Source organism: Aythya fuligula, chromosome 1 (genome assembly GCF_009819795.1).
Source record: "Aythya fuligula isolate bAytFul2 chromosome 1, bAytFul2.pri, whole genome shotgun sequence".
NCBI classification, from domain to species: domain Eukaryota; kingdom Metazoa; phylum Chordata; class Aves; order Anseriformes; family Anatidae; genus Aythya; species Aythya fuligula.
This window is the reverse complement of record NC_045559.1, coordinates 29,425,590-29,445,483: the sequence shown is the minus strand read 5'-3', so window position 1 is coordinate 29,445,483 and position 19,894 is coordinate 29,425,590. Positions and strand designations below refer to the sequence as shown.

The 19,894-nt window shown below is 34.4% G+C and overlaps 1 protein-coding gene across 3 annotated transcripts in view; it reads right to left on the bottom strand.

The window, feature by feature from the left end:
* IMMP2L (inner mitochondrial membrane peptidase subunit 2) overlaps positions 1–19,894 on the bottom strand; it is a 454,134-nt gene that overhangs the window by 81,724 nt on the left and 352,516 nt on the right. For 2 of the 3 annotated variants that reach the window (XM_032192350.1, XM_032192359.1), the window contains one exon: positions 16,655–16,757. The exons of the other annotated variant lie outside the window; for it this stretch is intronic. In XM_032192350.1, coding sequence (XP_032048241.1) covers positions 16,655–16,757 — 103 coding nt within the window. The remainder of the gene's footprint in view (positions 1–16,654; positions 16,758–19,894) is intronic. 3 annotated transcript variants of the gene reach the window in all.

Below are 19,894 nucleotides of genomic sequence, written 5' to 3'. Positions count from 1 at the left end.
TACTGTAAATGTCCCAGACTTCAATGTAACTTTATATCCATATAGCTTAGAAAAATGCAATGCAAAATTCCCTAAGAACTTGCTCAATGTGTAAGTGACTGAAAGTCCACTTAATGCTAGAGCTTAATATGCACTTATGCTGAAATTTCAAGATGATGAGAATACTGTGAAAAAAGGTATCTTTTCTCCGGTCCCAAATTTTATGGAAAGCAAATCCTGAGTTTTTCTTTGGATGCAGATAAAATGTGAAATCTAAAGCTACCAATTACTTATGCTATGTAACAGTTATTCTATGAAAAGTTTAAATTATTCTCCAGAAAGCTGGCACCATTCCATTTTAAAGACATATTTTTTATTTTTATTTTTATTTTTTTTAATTTCAAAACCTATAAGAAGCATCCCAGTATTCTTTTTTCACATGAAACTTTGATAGTTTTAGTCCCTTATGAATCTCATTTTTAAATACATGCATTTAAATGCAGATTGGGACTTCCTCTAGAGAGCTAGGAAGAAACACTTTAAAGTGGAATTTTGGCAGAAGAATGAACTTAATTTTTTTATTACGAAGATAAGTCAATCTTTTCCAGATATCACTGGTATCTGCTACTTTGTCTTCCTGATAGAAAATATTATTTCTCCATAGATCATATAATTTTCTTTTCTGAAAAAGCACTTAACTATTCTGACATTAGAAGTCTCTAAAGAATATCAAAACCTGTTTTCATCAAAAGGGTCAGTGCTTTGTTCCACCCAAAGTGTCATACCAATTGTTGTATCACTGGCATGTGTCTCTATCAAAGGCACAAAATCATACTGACCAATAACAAAACCAGCAGGTAATACAGAATGTAGCATATTATTAAGTACCCTCACAAAATTAATGTCATTGAGTTACATACAGATTTAACCTATAACATTCAAGTTCCCGAAGTCTATTTTATTAAGATATTTGGAGAAAAATGTTTTTTTGTTTGTTTGTTTGTTTTTGTTTTTGTTTTTGTTTTCAGATGGTGAGCTTTATTAGTTCTTTTACTTACATAACAAGTTGACCTAAGTCAACTCAGATTTTCAACACATCAAACATCCACTTAAAATATTGGAATCTGTTAAAATACTGTCTACTATGATCTCACTTATTTTTGTCAAGAAAGGAATAAATTCAGATTTGGGAAGCTAGAAGAGACTGTACTTCTCTCATTTTGCCCTAGTGAATAAGAAATACTATATAACTGGGCCTATATGCAGGTAACAGTACTCAAGGAACACTTGCTATTTGTTTAGCAATTGTTTTAAAATTTATCATCTGTCTAGCTTATTTCAACTTTCAACTCTCCCATTTCTGGAGAACCTATCACAAAATAAAAAAAAATAATAAATAAATAAATAAATAAATAGGCCAAAATTCCAATTACTTTCTAATGTTTTTCTAATATTTTAAGGTGATTTTTTTTTTTCAAATCTTTTTTCAAAAACTCATTGCATAAGGTAAGTGGTTGTGCTCTTTTCCTCTGTAACCTTAGGTATATTATATATCTTCAGAGTACCAAGAAGTTATCCTCTTAAGAAGCACGGATTTACGGTGGTAGGATAAAAGCTAGCTATAGAGGTTAAGTTCGGTTTCACAGGATTTGTCTCTCAGGTTAGAATTTCAACGGCCCGATATGCTGTTAGGGCCAGAGCTCTTTTTGATGGATAAAACCCTAATAACTTGAGACATAGCAACAAGGGTAAAGCTAAGGTTATTGCGCTGTTCTAGTTCAGGTAGTGTGAGATTCACTAAAAAATCTGCAAGTCAGGGAGAATGTGAAGGCTCAGCTGGCAGTTGATAATTTCTTTTTTTTTTTTTTCTCTCTCTGTCAAGTCTACAGCTTTTCTTCTATATATAAGCAATCTATTGCAATGTGATAAAGAACTAAGATTTCACACACTTAAACACAACAAGTGATAAATTGAAATGACATGGTTGTACTGCTAGTTTACTGCTGAAGTAATCCAAATACCTTTTTAGTTTTTGTTACTGTCAAATTAATTTGTGTAAAATGTGCCAGGAGACAACTCTAAAAGCAAACCAGAGAAGATAGATTTTTTTTTTTTCTTTTTCTGTGGGTGACTTCATGCTGCTGCATTTCCTAAGATTTCAAACTAAAACACAAATTTAAAATAAGGAGTTCTATGCTGTCTGTAAATTCAAATACAAATGATTAAGACAGTATCTTCTATTATTTTATTTTCTAAAGATTTTAAAAAATTAAATGAATATTACAATAAAAATGCAAGGTTAATTTAAACTGTTTTGTGAGCAGTACCTTATTCTCCTTGGCAAATTTATCCAAAAAAATAATTTTTGATTTGCCATGAAGAATAATTTTATAATCTTCCTTAAATTGGTGTTTAGCCAGACACAGCAATCCTTTTGTATGAACATACTGGAGAAGAAGAAAAATCTATTTTTGTGCAATCAGGAAAGTAATTATAATTCCTTCTGTATTTATAGGCATATGAGACCTTCAGTTGAACAGTTCATTACCATCCTGGATGGCTACTTTGTCTTAACTCAAATAGAAGAAAATTGGGAATGACATTGTGATAAAGATAATGAGAACAATCCAGGAGAGTGAACATAACACCAAATACTCAGTAAAGATGCCTGGGATACCAAAGGAACATTTTGCAGGTGCTACTTTTCAAAAGAAAAAAGCAACATTAGATATCATAAGGACCACACAGAGTTTAAGACACTCCTTAGAGGAGGATGTATGAAAATACACTGATAGGCTAACGGCAGCTGCATCTCTGAAACAGAACAGTTGCCTAAGAGCATACTGATACAGTACAGTCCGCTTTTGCCTATACACAGTGGAAACTAGACAAAATTTGCTTTTACATAAAATTTTCAAGGACAGACTAAGTCTGAAATATGGAAATCAACTTTATAGTGCAAAATTTTATGTCAGGTTCCTACAGCCCCACCAAATATGTGAATAATGTTTTGTTTTGAAGACATTGTTTTTCAAACATTTGAATGAGTTTAATTAGAGTCCTTTAACACTGTCAGTCTGCTAGATAGCATATGCTAAAAAGAGTATCTGCAGTCCAGAGATCCCATCCAAGAGAATTTAGGTCACCAGGCTTTTGAATGGGATATATCAAGTTCCTCATAATTGACACAGAAGTGTCATGAATAAGTAGTAGTATTCAGAAACATGTGCATGCACAATAAAAGGATGAAGATGGTACACCTCAGTACCTGGCAACCAAGATTTTTAAGAACACGTAAACACATACACACACACACAAGCCTTTACTTTAAAGCTAGGCTTGGTTCTGACTAGAAGATTACAGAACTCTGTTTCTAATATATATTAAAATCCATTTCCTGGACAAGAAGGTCCCACTGGGACTAATATTGTTGCTGACTTCAGCAACACCAGTAATTCCTAACACTCAGCAGTATAAGGAAAGAGTGAAATGCAGATTTAAAATAAACACATTTATCACTTCTGCTACTTGAAACTGAGATAGTCTGACACCAGAGAAATATTTATGAAATATTTACAGCAAAATTCTCTCTAAGAGTAGCCATCAGTAGAAGGCACATAGAAGGATGTGAGACAGTCATGAGTGGGATCTAAAGTGAATAATTATAGAATGGTTTGGGTACGAAGGGACCTCAAAAATCATCTAATTCCAAGCCCCCTGCCATGGGAAGGGACATCTTCCACAGGCAGGGACACCTCCCACAAGACTTTCCTCCCCTGCCTGTCCTTTCTAAGAGTCTGCATTCTTCCATCCTAACACTCCAGTCATGGGAGCCATCCCACTATGTCTCCATAATGCCAATGAAGTCATAACCCTGCAGGTGTGCATATATCAAACTCCTCCTGTTTATTCCCCGTGCTACATGCATTAGCATAGAGGCTAACTTCCATCATTCAATATAAGCATGATGAGTGTATTCTTCTTTAGCATTTTTTTTTCTTGTTTAATCTAACTACTGATGTCATTTAACAGCTAATTGCTTTGTTGTACTACCAAACACTTGGCATCAATTCAAAATACAATGCTTTGAAATACTTTGAAAGTTGATGTGAATAAAAATTCATTCTGATACTACAAATATTTTAATAGCTATCAATAACTTTAGGAAGAGTAGACTTACTCTCTATGTGACTCCATTCACTAAATATAAGCATATTTTATGTTAATCAAGAAATACTTTGAGCTGTGACCTTATGCCTTCATTTACACAACTAAAATTATGAGGGCCTCCAAATGTGAGGGGCAGGTTCTGGAATGTGTCTGTCTAATCAAGAAAACTGTAAAAAAATAAAATTAAAAATCACATCCTCTGGCATGTTCTTCCTTCCTGCCTAAGTCTGTGAAATTTGAAGGTAGCGATTATAGTAGGTGGAGCCATAACCTGCCAAAGAGCAGTCATGGAGAATTTTGTAGGCAGTTACTTCTTCTGATCCCTTTACTTTTTCAGTGTATTGCACTTTGTTTCGGTCACAGGCTTCCCCTGGCTTTTATTAGTTATAGTGTGTATATGGTAAAAATTCAATGTTGGATATCAGTTTCACATCTGTTATGGAATAGTTCAAGAGTCTATTATTTTGGCATCTAAATTATACAAAACCTGTTTTTAATAAGTTGCAAATTAAACCTCAATTTTAATGTGTATAATAGGGAAATATGCTAATAAGATCAGGCATAATAAAGAATTAAAAATATTAAATTGCAGCAAGTTAGGTTTTTTTGACTTTGTTATATTTTTTGTGTGTATTTTTAGTGGGAGGAACCTGAGTCTTTGGCTTTAAAACTTCTGACTTACTTAACCCCAAAGAAACCTGATTCCCCCTAAAGTGATCTAAATTAAAATTGGGAAGGCTTGTAGGTCTTAAGTTTCCTCTCTTGGCTGTGTACCAAATCAAAGCTATATTCTACAAACAATAACTCTGCAACATCAACTAAAGTGTTTAATAAGCTCTAACAATGTGCAATATTGCATAAGTACCACTTAACATAAATTAATCCAATGGCTGTAAAGCAGTGATTGCAGGGACCATTTACTCTGCTCTTAAATACAATGGAGTGACTCTGTGAGAAAATAGCTGGTAACTCATTTTGCCATCACAAAATACTATAAAAGATTTTTTTCCCCTTTTTTTTTTTTGACTGATACTGTACAGATTTTCATTATTAAAATTGCATGACTCCCACCAGCTAATACAAAATAACAACAGTAGATTTTTTTTTTCCATTCTTCTTCCTTCTTTCTGAGTATTGATCAATTATTGAACCAGGATCCAAACTTTTAAAGTGCAAATTATTCATCATCTTCAAATTTCAAGCTTTGAAAGCAAAGAAATATCAGACCTCACTATCACTTCACATTACCAGCTATCTTGGTTTCCTTCCACCCTTAATTCAACAACAGATACCTCACAACTATTATGCTTACAAATTCCTGTTTTCTAAAACTTCTAATCTGATCTTCCAGTTTCAAGAAGATGTATTGTAAGGAAGAAGAAACACCACTAAAATCACACTGGAATAGATGCCCCCAAGGAAAAAAGTAATTTTGCTGGCATTGCTATGCATCATTGGTGTTCAAAGGTCTGTATAAAACTTGCCCTCGTGACCACAGAGTGCTGTTGGTCACCTAATACTCAATTTCTATTCTGCATCAAATGCAGTTAAATATATATTTTAATAACTATGTGAAAACAATAGTTACATAAGCTATAAGGAAGCAACACATATTAATTAACTACATGGGAAGTATCATGGAGATATTATTACTATTTAATGCTGTTACCACTGCCAGTTTTCATATTACATGCAACTGTTTCTAGATCTCAAGGTTTAGAAGAGAAGAGTTAAAATTATTGTACTGGTTACTGGATCTGATATTGAGTTGTAGTATCTCTAAATGAAACCAACATAAAGTTTCAAACCCTAATAAAAGCTTATCTTAGTGCTCAAATCCTCAGAACAAGTAAATAAAAATAATTATACCTATCTATAATTAACTGATACTGTCTCCAACTGTACTGTAAACATACATGTAATTATTCTGTTATTTGGCATTACTTCTCTCAGTAAATCTAAGATTCTGTGGGGTTTACGTTTCAAGAATTATTTTCTGTATTTGTCTCTCCTGCAGTGAAAGGGAGAATGAATAAATTCAAAATTCTACTATGAAACTGAAAGCTTCTCTAGACAACACCATGATTATGTTCATCAGAAAACTAAATTTATATTTTTATAGTTTTAATTCATTAAAAATAATAAAGAAATCTTTTCATTCTGTGTTATCATTACATATCAAAAACACAATTTGGAAAACCCTTTGATGGCTAACAATCGGGAATACAGTTATTTCCACAAAAGAAAAAAGTTACAACTGTTAAAAAATTAAAAATGTTACTGAAATAGCTGTCATCCTAATGAGCCACTAAGATCACTAAAATTCAGTTTCAGTTTAAATTGGGGGTACTCATTAAGGTGTTGTTGTTGTTGTTGTTTTTAAAGATAGAGATTTAAAGATAAAAAGAGAAAAAAGAAACACAGTAAACAGACAGGAGCAATTTGAATCATGCAGTCCCATGACATCACTAAGAACTACTTGTCAACATAGAACTATGTATAAGTAGACATTTGCAAGTTCAGGATTCTAGGTCTAATTAAATATTTCTATTTGTTCCAAAATACACCTCCAAATCTGAAGTGCTTCTTCAAAAATGTGTATGCTGTTAAAGGATCATGAAATTCCTTAAGCTTACTCACATTGTGAAAACCATTTCCAAACCTGCATTGGCTTTCTTGATTATTTTCTTATTAAATCATTATTGTTTTTAATACCAAAATGTCATGTGATCTGTTCTAAACAAATTTTTAAATGCTTTGACTTGACGCAATTTTAAACTGCATTTGGTCAGGCCTTTATCATGGAAAAGAAGAATCTAATTTAGTTCTCCTTGGCACTTGCACCCTAAATTACAGAACAACACAGCAGAAGAGTAGTCCCCTTAGCTTTCTTTAACAAACATAATCAGATCTAAAATTAAATCCTGAGACTGTCCTCACACTTTCTGGGAGACCAAGGAAAAGAGAGCTTCACCTTCACCTAATTTCTTGGTGTGCTGCCCAAAATATCATGGGTTCACTTAATTCAATATCAAAAGTGCAGTAAGTGTTTTCTTTTAGATACCTCTCGTGTGGCCATACACGCTCAAACTGCAAGACAAGATATCCTTTTGAGCCATAATCTTTTTTTTATATTACTTATGTGTATTGATGATCCTTAAGGGTCCCTTCCAACTCAGGATATTCTATGATTCTATGATTCTATGATTCTATTTATGTCATATCTTCTCTGCCTAGGCTGAATGTTAATCATGGCCAAATTAGGAACACTCATGACACCTTTGTTTCATATCACCTCTGTTCTTTTAAACTTTTCCTTTTAGAACCAAAGGAACACAGATAAATGTTTGCAAACAAGCAAGCAAGCAAGCAAGCAAACAAAAGGAACTTGTACAATCTGAAATGTAATTTAATGTAGTTTATAATCCTTTAAGACAATGTAAAAACAACAAAGCCCTAATACAGTAAATAATTTGACCATTTTTCGTCTCTTGATAAATAAGGTTTATGTGTTAACACATAAGGCAGTAAATGTGTTTACTGTGTTTAAATCCAGACTATAGACAAAATAAAATTGCTTTACAAGGATGCACAGAAAGGGTAGTAAGGGCCATTCAGAGGTCATCTGACCCAACCTTCTACTCAGAACAAGGCCAGCTCGGGTTGCTCAGGGACTTGTCCAGTAACATTTCATTTCATATTAAACTTTCTCACAGACCTGAGATTTCAGAAACTTTCTGGGTAATCAATGCACAACTTGCATATTGAAAACAAAAACAAAACAAAACAACACGCACACACACACACACACAAAAAAAAAAAAAAAAAAAAAAAAAAAAAAAAAAAAAAAAACCTTTTACCCTGATACCTATTCAGAATTTCCTGTGCTGGGACTTGTGTTGTCTCTTGCCCTACTGTTATGTGCCTCTGAGAAGTGTCTGGCTCTCCTGTATGCTGAGGACAACCATGAGCTCACCCTATCACCTTCTCTGCTCATGGCTGAACAAGCTGCTTTCTTGAAGGCTCTCCTTTACACAGCTCCTCTGCAAGAGCCCTTCACAGGAATCATTTCCCTGTGTCACTGTAACTCTTGAGTAGGGAAGTCCCAGACCAGACATAGTACTCCCGGCCACCAGGCACCAACTAGATAGAAACAATTACTTCCCTTTAATAATTTACAGAAGTATTGGTAGTTCTGATAATATTACTCATCATATTTAATAATTTTTTGCTCCCAAAATAAACAAACACACATTTGTAAATAAATAAGCATGTATTAGTTTGCAAATTCACTCCCATATTAATACAGGTCTAACATATTGATATGACATGCAGTAGTACAGATGCTAAGGCCAAATAGTCTTACTTTAGCATCAGGAATCTTAATGACAATAGTAGTGATAACACTACTGTTTTCCTGTTAAAATAATGGAATCAGATAGATAATTTCCTGTAACTCTGCAAAATGAATATGAGCCAGCAGTGTGCCCTGGCAGCCAGCAGGGCCAACCATATGCTGGGGTGTATCAGGCATGGCGTTGCTAGTCAGTCAAGGGGAGCGATTGTCCCACTCTACTCTGCACAGGTGTGGCCTCACTTCAAGTACTGTGTGCAGTTCTGAGCACCACAGTAGAAAAAGGATGTAAAACTGTTGGAGAGTGTCCAGAGGAGGGTGACAAAGATGGTGAAGGGCCTTGTCCTGGTTTCAGGCCCCCCCGGCCTTGAGGGGAAGATGTATGAGGAGCAGCTGAGGTCACTTGGTCTGTTGAGCTGAGGGGCTCAAAGAGCAGGCTGAGGGGAGACCTCATAGCAGTCTACAGCTTCCTTGCAAGGTGGAGTGGAGGGGCAGGCGCTGACCTATTCTCCTTAATCACTTATCAGTGATAGGACCGACAGGAATGGTGTCAAGCTGAGGCAGGGGAGGTTTAGGCTAGACATCAGAAAGAGGTTCTTCACCCAGAGGGTGGTTGCACACTGGAACAGGCTCCCCAAGGGAGTAGACACTGCACCAAGCCTGTCTGAATTTAAGAATTGTTTGGACTCTGCACTTGGTCACATGGTCTAAAATTTGGAGTAGACCTGTGCAGTGCCAGGAGTTGGACTCATTGATCCTTATGGGTCCCTTCCAACTCAGGATATTCTATGATTCTATGAAAATAAAATTTGGAACATTATTTTAGTAATCATTGACTGAACTTCGACAATGTTCCACATTCAAAGAAGCAAAAAAAGAAAGAAACAAAAACATTCAGTGGATTTTTAAATGAAGCCCTTGGAACTCTTAACATGAATTTAGGAATTAAAATTCCCTATCAAAAATTCCCTATTCCCTGCAGAGTGTTTATCAGGAAAAAGAAAAAAAAAAAAAAAAAAGGCATTTCAGGCTGTAACTTTCGTGAAATAGAATTGTGAGGAAACCGATGAAGAGGTATACAATACGTTCAGAGTTCAGCAAATTATATATTTGAATGTAGAGCTGTTCAAATTAGTTAATTACAAATGATGGAAATGATGGTAGGAATCTGACAGCTCTCTGATCTCTTTTAATATTTTATTAAATCAATATAAAATTGTTTCAACTTTTTTTTTTTCCCTGGTTTATGTCAACATAAATTATGTCAAAAACAGGTGCATGCTGTTCAGGCTACCATCCTTTTCACTGTGCTTGGAAAATCATTTAAATGTCCTTGTATTCATAAATATTTGCCAAATATTTGGATTAATAATTCATTGTGCTTGGGGTTATTACATAAAACCTGTTCCATAAGCATGATGACTGAAGCTTTTTGCATAGTAGAATGGTAAATAACAGGAACAGTTCCAAGTACCATAGTAAAGAAAATTAGCTGGCAAGCATAAAATATATAGGATTTGACATAACTGAGATAAAAACTGCAACTTTCAGCTACTTTACAAGTCCTCATGAGTGTTCCATTATCAAGAAATAGTGTAGACTTAATTGAGAGCTTTTAGTCACAAGCGTTCAAAAAATTATCTATTCTGGATGTGCTTAAAGGATATACCAAATTTAGTATCCTATTTACAGTAACTGAGTAACAAAAAGGAAAAGCTTTCTGAGCATATAGTCAGGAATGTTATATAAGGTTCAGAAAGAACCCTGTCTGGATTGATGATAGTCAGGCTGCTTGAAAGATTAACTTTTATGCATTGATTTAGACTACAATCAGGCTAAATATTTTACTTTCAAAAAGAATTAGGACAGCCATAGAGAACCTTTTTTCCTCTATTCTGCAAATTTAGTTAGTCAGGATAATTTAACGGACAGTGAGGCCACACAATTTTATTACCAAAGCAGCTCCTAGAGTGAATTGTCATTCTCAACAGGCAAGCCACCATCCCGATTTGAATCTGATATTCTCTCAAAAGGGACAAGCATATTTACCCTTCAAATTTTATTTATCATCAGTCATAACATATAATGTCCTATCCGTTTTATTCATCATAGATTTTTACAAGTTCAAGCTGTGTGTGCATGCTATTTACTACTGGCAACTTCATGCTCCACAGGAAAAGTCTTTTTTTTTTTTTCTGATTGTAAACAGGTTTATTTATTTCATTTTTGCCAGCGGCCAGAGATAAATATAACAGGATGTCATTGATTGCGTATCTGCATTACACATCCTGTTTTAACACAGCTTCTTTTCATCTTTAATATCCAACAGATAAAATAGAAATGTCACAAATCCCATAAGAGTCGTCAGTCGTCCCATAAGAGCAAGCAGTGGTCAGTAGCAAAATGACAGAAGAAGCTGTAACACCAGCTAGCAAACTGATGTATCTAAGTCCCTGAAGTCATTTCCAGTATTCACTCACTACTATGCCATCAATATTATACTCAACCTACATTAGCTTTATCAGTGTAAGCATAGATAGTTAGTTTTTTGTCGTTGTTTGCAAAAAATCACATTTCATTTCACAAGGCTGTACCATCTCTTGACTTTGGTCTAAACAAAGAAAAATAGGAATTGGGATAAAGGTTATCACACTGACTTTATTTGTTTTAAGAGACTTGAGATGGTTGGTTGGAATATGGGAACACAAATGGCATCACAAAGTATTTTGAGAGCTGGCAGAATTCCCTATGGGAAGTGTGTGTCCTGCCTACATACCTTACTTTGCAATTTTAACAAAGTGCTCTTCAGCACATTGCTGTGAGCTGTTAAACTTTTCCCACCTTTTGCCTTAGCAGCTGCTGCATTTCAGGGGGATTCTTGCACTGGTTTGTAGCTCATCTTCAACAGATGGCAAAATCGTCACCAAGATGATTTGCACTTTTAGGATATGTAGCACTCTGTGTTTACTATTATGCAAGTAATCCTGTACAGTGGAAAGATATCTGCTTCTTCCTCCAACTGTCCTCTGATCCTGCCTTAGAAGGAGAGCATGTGAAAAAGTTACTCTCATGGGCTACAGATCTCTTGGTTCAAATATTCCTTTATCAGAAGTCGTGAACTGAACGTCACTAAGAGAGTCTTATTTTAGATCACCTTACTGCTTTCAGGCTTTCTGATTTTGACTACTTATACTCACTAACAGTAGTTACAAAGAGAAATATCGGATCAGTTTAAGATTATGATTATAATTATAATAGGCCACACTGTTACTAACTGTTACTGTTATTGAGGGTTAACAGGCAAACCATTTTTGTCTTATATCCAAAAGAGATTATGATATATCTCTTTGAAAAGCAAATTAAAATCATTCCTTTCTAGTCACAGGTTTGTGCTGCTGAAAGAAATAATAGGTAAACAGACAAGAGTGTTTTTCAGTTAGTTTATTGCATGAACTTAGAGTACAGAATTGCCTATATAGAGAATCATAAATAAAGCCATTACAGTAATGCTGACTAAAAGCAATTTACGCATTCAAAGCTTATGAACATAAAATTTCTGTTAAAGAAAAAGCCAGACTCAATTTCAACAGGATTTAGTTTTGAGAGTAAACACGTTAAAATATGTAATTTTAATAAGAAGGGCTAGCATAGCCCTTTTGCCTGACTGAGGCAAAAACATATTTTATGACAAGGTACTTAACCTACCTGTGTCTCAGGTTTCCCAGGAAGATAAGGAGGATAATAGTCTTTTTGCCCTTACACTGGATTGTGAAGCTTAACTCAAAAAGAGTCTTATCCAAAGCCATTAAAGCCAATAGAAATCTCTCATTGACTTTAATGAGCTTTTGTTCAGGTCCTTTACAAGTCAGTTGCAAGACTGCCACTAACTTTAAACCCTAATTTTATAAAGCTCTTTCATATGCTCAGTTTGGAGGCATCTGGAGAGACAGAAATGTAGCAAAAACAACTCTCCATGGGATATAATTGAATGGTTTTATATATTTGATATTCACTGCATATGTATACATCCAAGAATACATATAAATCAGGTATTGTATGCATTTACTAATAACTTCTCGGGTTATTGTATGCGTTTAGTAATAACGGTTCTCGGGTACCGTTACTTATTGGTAGCATAATCACCCCTGGATGTCACTGCTGGCTGCCAACTCTATGCATCTGATCTGTATGTGTATACAGTTTATGACTCATCCTTTGAGTTAGCCACAATGTCAGATTCAAATTGTAAATTGTCAGTTGGTTTGTTTGTTGCTTACACAGCCAGTGTAATGCCAGACAATAGCTGACCTGGTACAAACCTCACCATCAAGTTACCTGATTCTTTAAGAAGTCTGAAGTAGCAGAGGAGTTTAATAGCAGATCAATAGTTTATATGAAGTGGCTTCTACATTTCTGAGCAAAGAAAAAATGTTTCCTGTACTGTTGAACTACAGCTTCATGGTAGGAAGGCCCAAAATCACAACATTACCAGAACTGAAAAGAAAAAGGTGGGGAGTATCATAATTATATAAGCAAGGAGTCATTATTAGACTCCCGTAGCATTTAAACAATGCTAAGCAAATATCATAAACGCTCATTTTCATTCTATAAGAATTTGAAAACAGTAAGAGTGAATTGTGTAGAAATCACTATTCTAGTCTATATAATTGAAATATATTTCCAGAAAAAGGTTGTGTTTTTTTTTTTTTATTCCCTTAAATAATAGTGAAAGATCCAAGTTCTCTGAATATTTATTGGCTGCTATTCAAAGCCACTATGCTCAGCATTATGAATGGCTGACGTGACATATTTCTAAACCTGAAATACAGCAGCATCAAAGCAGTAGTATTATGTAAGATCTGCCAATCTGTATTGCACTAAGCAACAGTTTTTCAAAGACAATGTACAATAATCACACTATTTAAAATTACTATTTAATTTAGTCAACTACTCTGGAAAGGCAATTAATATTTAAGTTTGGAATATATAGAGTTAACAACATGTCTAATTCAGCACTAATCATACTTGTCCTGTTATTTTTGTAACATCAGTTGAGGTATTTAATTTATTCAAACCAACAACTAAGCAGAAAGGAAATGTAAAACCTTTCCAAATCTTAGTTAAAATATTTTCATTTTATTTAACACCTCATGAAAATGTGTATCTATATCTTAACTTTCCAATTTTAGTCCTTTTAGAAGCATGCAATAACAATAAATAATATAATTTATTTTATAACATTTTTATGAGCTAAGTAAAGATAATTTAATTTGTCAAGTTTTTACATTTTAGAAATCCATATCTCTCTAAAGGTGTATCTAATTTAGATCTTGAATGATCTCAGGGTTGTTGCTTTATCAACCTAACCCATTAGGCCATTACACATGTTGTTATTCTCCAAGAGAAAAATTGATTCTAACATCTGTTCTCAATCTGTTTTTCCATAATTTCCTTTTATGCCCCATGTAACTCATTAAACTCATCTACAAAATATTACTGTCAGACTATCTACACTAAATGTGCTTTCCTATTGTAAGATTGCAAGAAATTTGGGAAGTGGTAGGCCTACAACGTAACCCATCTTAAAAGTATACTATTTTTACTGAGTCTTGTGATCCAAGAAAATACCTTTGTTTTTGCAAATGAGAACCATGATGCACATAACATAATTTAATCTAATTTCTAAAGTGACCTATAATATTTCAACAGAATGAGAATAAGGGGTTCATGTCTCATCATTGCACAGTCTGTTCCTTACGAATATTGTAGTCTTATGAGAGCAAAGGTGTTTGAATTAAGAGCATACCTTCTGATTGGTTTGAAGAGCCATTTTAATGCTTTAGAACAGAACAGAAACATTAAGGTTGGAAAAGACCTTCAAGATCACCCTACCACCAATGTCACCCACTAAACCATGTCCCTAAGCACCACATCCAACCTTTCCTCGAACACTCCCAGGGACGGTGACTCCACCACTTCCCTGGTAAACCCATTCCAATGCCTGACCACTCTTTCTGAGAAGAAACGTCTCCTCATTTCCAATCCGAACCTCCCCTGGTGTAATTTGAGGCCAGTCCCTCTAATCCTATCACTATCTGTGAGAAGAGGCTGACCCTCAGCTCCCCACACCTTCCTTTCAGGTAGTTGTAGAGTTGTAGGTCTCCCCTGAGCCTTATCTTCAAGAGATACACAGAGATAGATCCTCTTCAAGAGTAAGGTATCTTACTCTTACTAATACACATTTCTACTTCCTACAAGAAAACAAGCAAATTGTTTTGCATAACTAGGAACTCTGTCTTACTTTCAGACTTAGAAAATGCTGCTATCTATTTTTAGGTTTTTCATCCAATAACCTTACTCGCGCTTGTGTAAGAGATCTCAAGACTGCAGCACACAGAGTAGCCACAAAAACAAACCACAGAAAGCACCCCAGTAACCTAAAATCTAATCTGTGTATTACGTTAAGAACCAGCCATTTAGCATGCTCTTCTAAATATACTCTTCCTTTTCTTCTGCAGCTGAAATTTCTCAAAATTTTATTCTTCTCAAGCCAGTTTCCAGCCCTGTCATCTCTTCTGCCCCCTTTTGTCTGTATTCAACAATTGCTGCTCTAATTAAATGTCACAGAAAGATACCTATTTGCAGTTGACCTGTCCATAATGTATTCATGTAAAAATCTGAGGGTATTCAGATTTACCTCAACATGTATGAAAATCATAAGTAGACTACCTTGAAGATTTTACAATGTATAAATTTCTGTTTAAGATGGTGTAAATGTAAAACCAATACCCGACTCTTAAAAATTCCTTACACTCTAAGTCCACAGTGGCAAATATTTCTAAGTGGAAAAACAAAAACAAAAACTGGTTTTATGACTATGATTTACCTTGGAAACAGAGAACGAAATAGAAAAGGAATAGCCCAGAAAGAAAGCAAAGAGTCTGTTCCTCCACAAGACAGACTGACTGAAATCCTGCAGGAGAGAACCTCTAAAACAAGATGTCATAAATCTTAAGGTAGTAACAGAAAAAATAATAATGAAAAATAGCAAGCGCAACACAAACACAAATAATAACAACAATAAAGAGAAGAATGAAAAGAGAGTAATAGCATCATTAGACTACTCGGAACCAGACAGTAGGCTTTTTTCCATCTTTTTCTAGACAACAAGTATAAACAATTGGTCTCATCTTCTAGAAGTCTGACAAATTCATAAGGTCCTTGCTGTCATTAATTCAACTAATGCCAGTGGATGACTTCTGTATAAAATAGGTACGAAAGATGAAACAAATCTAGCCTTGAGAACTTACCTGTGAAAAGCACTGGCTTTTTATAATATTAGAAGAGAATTCTCCCTTAAACATGTCAAAAATGCATTTGGAATAGGGCAAAAAGGATTTATAGGATTTGTATTTACACAGCAGAATGCACAGATTACATGACTGTTATCTTCTGAATGCTAGGTTAAGTTAAAACAAGAACATGATTTCACACAAAGAGTAACAAAACCAAAACCTAACTAAAACTGGAGTGCAGAAAAACAATATTTACTGTCTCCCTGATGAACAGACATGCATTTTTACCTGTCAAGAAAAAGATCTTTTGGGTTACATTTTGAAATAATTCAATATGAAAATGGACCCATATTAAGAAAACTTAAATATTTACTTTGGGGAAAGATTTGAAATATCCCTACTAATATCCATACACCAGTTAACAGTTAACAATTCCTAAATGCACTTACAATTTCCTAATTCTTTATCCCAGTATTGGCACTAGAGCAAGACAAGCTCCCTGGAGGGAGCCGCTCCAAATTGCATCAGCTGGCAACATCCTCAGGGAGCATCTGTCAGCTACAGGGAGCTGGCTCGCCCTCTGCCTACTCCTCCGGTACATCCCTACAAATTTAAAAGCTCTACTCCTTCTTCTTCCACCCGGGGAATTCAAAGGAGTCTTTGTTCCTTTTATAATAGTTAAAAGCAAACTCAATCGCAATCCACCAAAATATTTTATGAAATCTAATAATTCCCACAAAAAATAATAAGAGCACAATCATGTGGAATTCACACATGCTGTGTCGCACAAATTACCCAAGAGATATGCACTGCTTTTCAGTTGCAAGCTTAAATGATACACAGCTAATTGACTTACCGGGCCAAATGCATTGCTGTCAAAGCTGTGCCCATGGTGATCACCTTCCACCCAAATATGTCCATGGGGAACTTTCACATACTTCTTTTTGTATCCAATGGTTCTAAAAAGAATTGCAAAAAAGGCTAATCATTTTTTTTAATTTATTTATTTATTTTTTTTTAAAAAGCAAAGCATTTTCTTATGAAAATTCACATATTTGTTATTTTGGAATTTGACCTTGCACACCATGAACACTTGCTTAAAAAGAACAAAAAAATACACACTAAAGTCCTTTAGATTTCAATAATGCTACTCAAGTGAAAATGAATAACAATTCTGTATGAGCTAGTTGCACTATCAGGGCCTGTTTACTAAATTGCTCTGGCAAAAATCAAATCACAACAGGGAGTAAAAGACTTTTCAGTTAAATATAATTAAGGAACTCTTATTTCCATATCTGTTGTAACAATTCTTTGAACCATCAGATTTTATCTCAGGTAAATGCCAGTGGACATATGTCATAATCACATAAAGATACTGTATTGAGCATGCTTTCCTTTCAGGGTGGCATTAGGTACTTCTCGAAACTAATCTGGTATATGTGACCTGGCCTTAGATTCAGAGTTTGGATTACAGTAACGCCTATATCGTGGGGATAGGATTTCTTCACCTGTAACAAGCTAAACAGGATAAACTTAAAGGAAACATCTAGAAGAAGGCCAACTGAAAGGGGAAAAAAAAAAAAAAAAAAAAAAAAAAAAAAAAGATATTGATGATTCAAGCCATTCTCTACAGAAAGTCATACTGAAACAGTGTCTCAGCATGCAATGATATTACAAAAATGACAAGCTACAGAGGAGTCCTAAAAGCTGAGGTTTGCAGTATGCAAAATTCCTGTATTTAGTTCCCGAGTAGCTGTCATTCTCACAACTGTAGTCTGCCTTCTATTATACACTTTTGTTTTCTTTCAGACAGGATCTGTTATTCTGCAAACATTCATGCAGGGAGGTAATTCTATCGGGGACACTGAATTATTACCATGATGAAGCATTTACAGACAGGACTATGGATAGTGATACCTCTTATCTTGTATTGGGTAACCACATCTGACCAGAGAGAAAGAGTCTTTTGATCTAGCTTGCTGCTTCCAGCTGCTCACCTCGTTTCACCACCTGCCCTCAATGCAGAAGGAAAAACAGGAGCATGCTCAAAAACTGAAGAATGTCAGCTGAAGACAGAAAATCACTTTCACCAGCAGATTCAGCTGAACAAAGCTGATTGGGGATGGTCACAAATCAAAATGAGAAAACTGCTTTTTTGAAGAGGGGTGGAGAGAGAGAGAGTGAATGTTATGAGGACAAGCTAATCAATAGCCAGATGACTATGAAATATTAAATAAACACGGAATCTCAAACGTGCATTAATAAAGTCAAATAAAAATAATAATCTACTTTGTAAGTCACAAAATCCAAACAGTGCTTTTTCAAACAGCTTCAGAGGCAGCCGAAAGGATGAGTCTACCAAAATTAAATTCTAATGGAAGCTCTACCTGAGTTTTTATTAGAAGCCAAAAAAATGATAGCCTATTTGTGGAAAAGGAGACTCAACATTTCATCTTTCTTTAGAAAAAAATCATATTACATAATATTTAAGGCTGAGTCACTATATCATTTATATAAAAATGCATAACTGTCCAAAGTTGGCAAACATATGATTTCTAAAATGCAGAGTCTGTAAAAATTTAATTATCCTAAAACAGCTATTTATGACAATTCAACTACTTATTTTTCTTTTTTTCCTTTAAAAATAGTCTAGACAATAAAAAAGTTTATGTTTTGAGATTCCATAATGCTTTGTCTCACTAATAATTTATTTTATTAAGTACCAAATGAGAACATATTTTACTAGAAGCATGTGTTTTAAGATATAGTTCAGAGACGTTGGCCACTAATTCTGTTCTGTCTGATTAGACACTCTGAAAATTACTAAATTAATACATTCCATCAGTGATAAAGGCAAACAACAGCTCAAAAAATACTTAATTTTCTATTCTATTCATCTTCATAAATATAGAACAGTAGATTGTGATAAAGTTTTGTACCTTCACAGACTTTATGTACAAAACTGAATTTCATTGATGGGTGAAAGGGATTTGAAAGTTAATTCTGTTGACATGTTCGCCTCATAAATGCCAAGAAAATAATCTGGCAAATGTCAGCCAGTGATTCCTTCTCTGATCACACACAGTCTCCAACCCCCAAATAATCTCGTCCTTTATTACAATTATGAAATTAACAGGAATGGGAAAAAAAGCTTTTGCAGTAAGTATTTGGAAACAAAAATGGAGAGAATTTAGGCTGCATGGATAGACCTGTATTTGCAGAGAGCCTGTGAAAATACAAAGGCTTAACCATGTGTGTATAGTGTATTCTTTAGGGTATAAAGCAAAAAATAAATCAATTATAGAATTCAGTAATTATTATTGGCTCTTTTTATTATTTCTACAATATAGGATTTTTTTTTTCTTTTCTACTTTTGAAGAAGCCATTGTAAAGCAGAAAATTTTGTTTCAGTTATGCAAAATCCCTGTCTCTTTCAGTGATTAAAGAGAAATTATGTAAAAATTTTCAGATTGAAAAAAATAACACAAATGATTGCACGCAAAAAGATTTAACTTAGAAGATATAGAGTTAAAACTGATAAGGTTGGTAAATGTACTAAGGGAATATGAAAGAGAAATGGAAAAGGAACAGAAGCAGTAGTTTATCTGTTTTAGTAGATAGGACTGATACTAAATGGATAAATTCCTCTGTAAGCTCTGCAGATAAATTTAAAATCTTCTGCCATTTAATGTATGGAGTATAAAAATCATCATTTTTTTCCCATCTGTAGCTGCAATAGTAAAATTTTCAGTAAAATATCACAAACAAAAAGTACCTGTATACCTCTGAAAAAAAGGCAAGAAAATTTATTTTTCTAAGAGAATTCATTCAAAATGTTAGTGTAGGTATTTGCACAGGGCAGTTGCCTGGGGACTTTGTGTCCACTGTAGCAATACTCCTGCAAACACTGTCCTTTGGAGGGCAAACTGAAATTTAGAAACAAAGTTTTATTTGAGCCTTTCACTGCATGAATTAGTACCAAACTACAACAATAAGCTCATGTTACAGTAAATTGGATCATCCATTACTTAATACTGTTTTTAATTTTCAAGATAATTTCATTGTTGAATTACTCCACAGAAGATCGATAAATCAT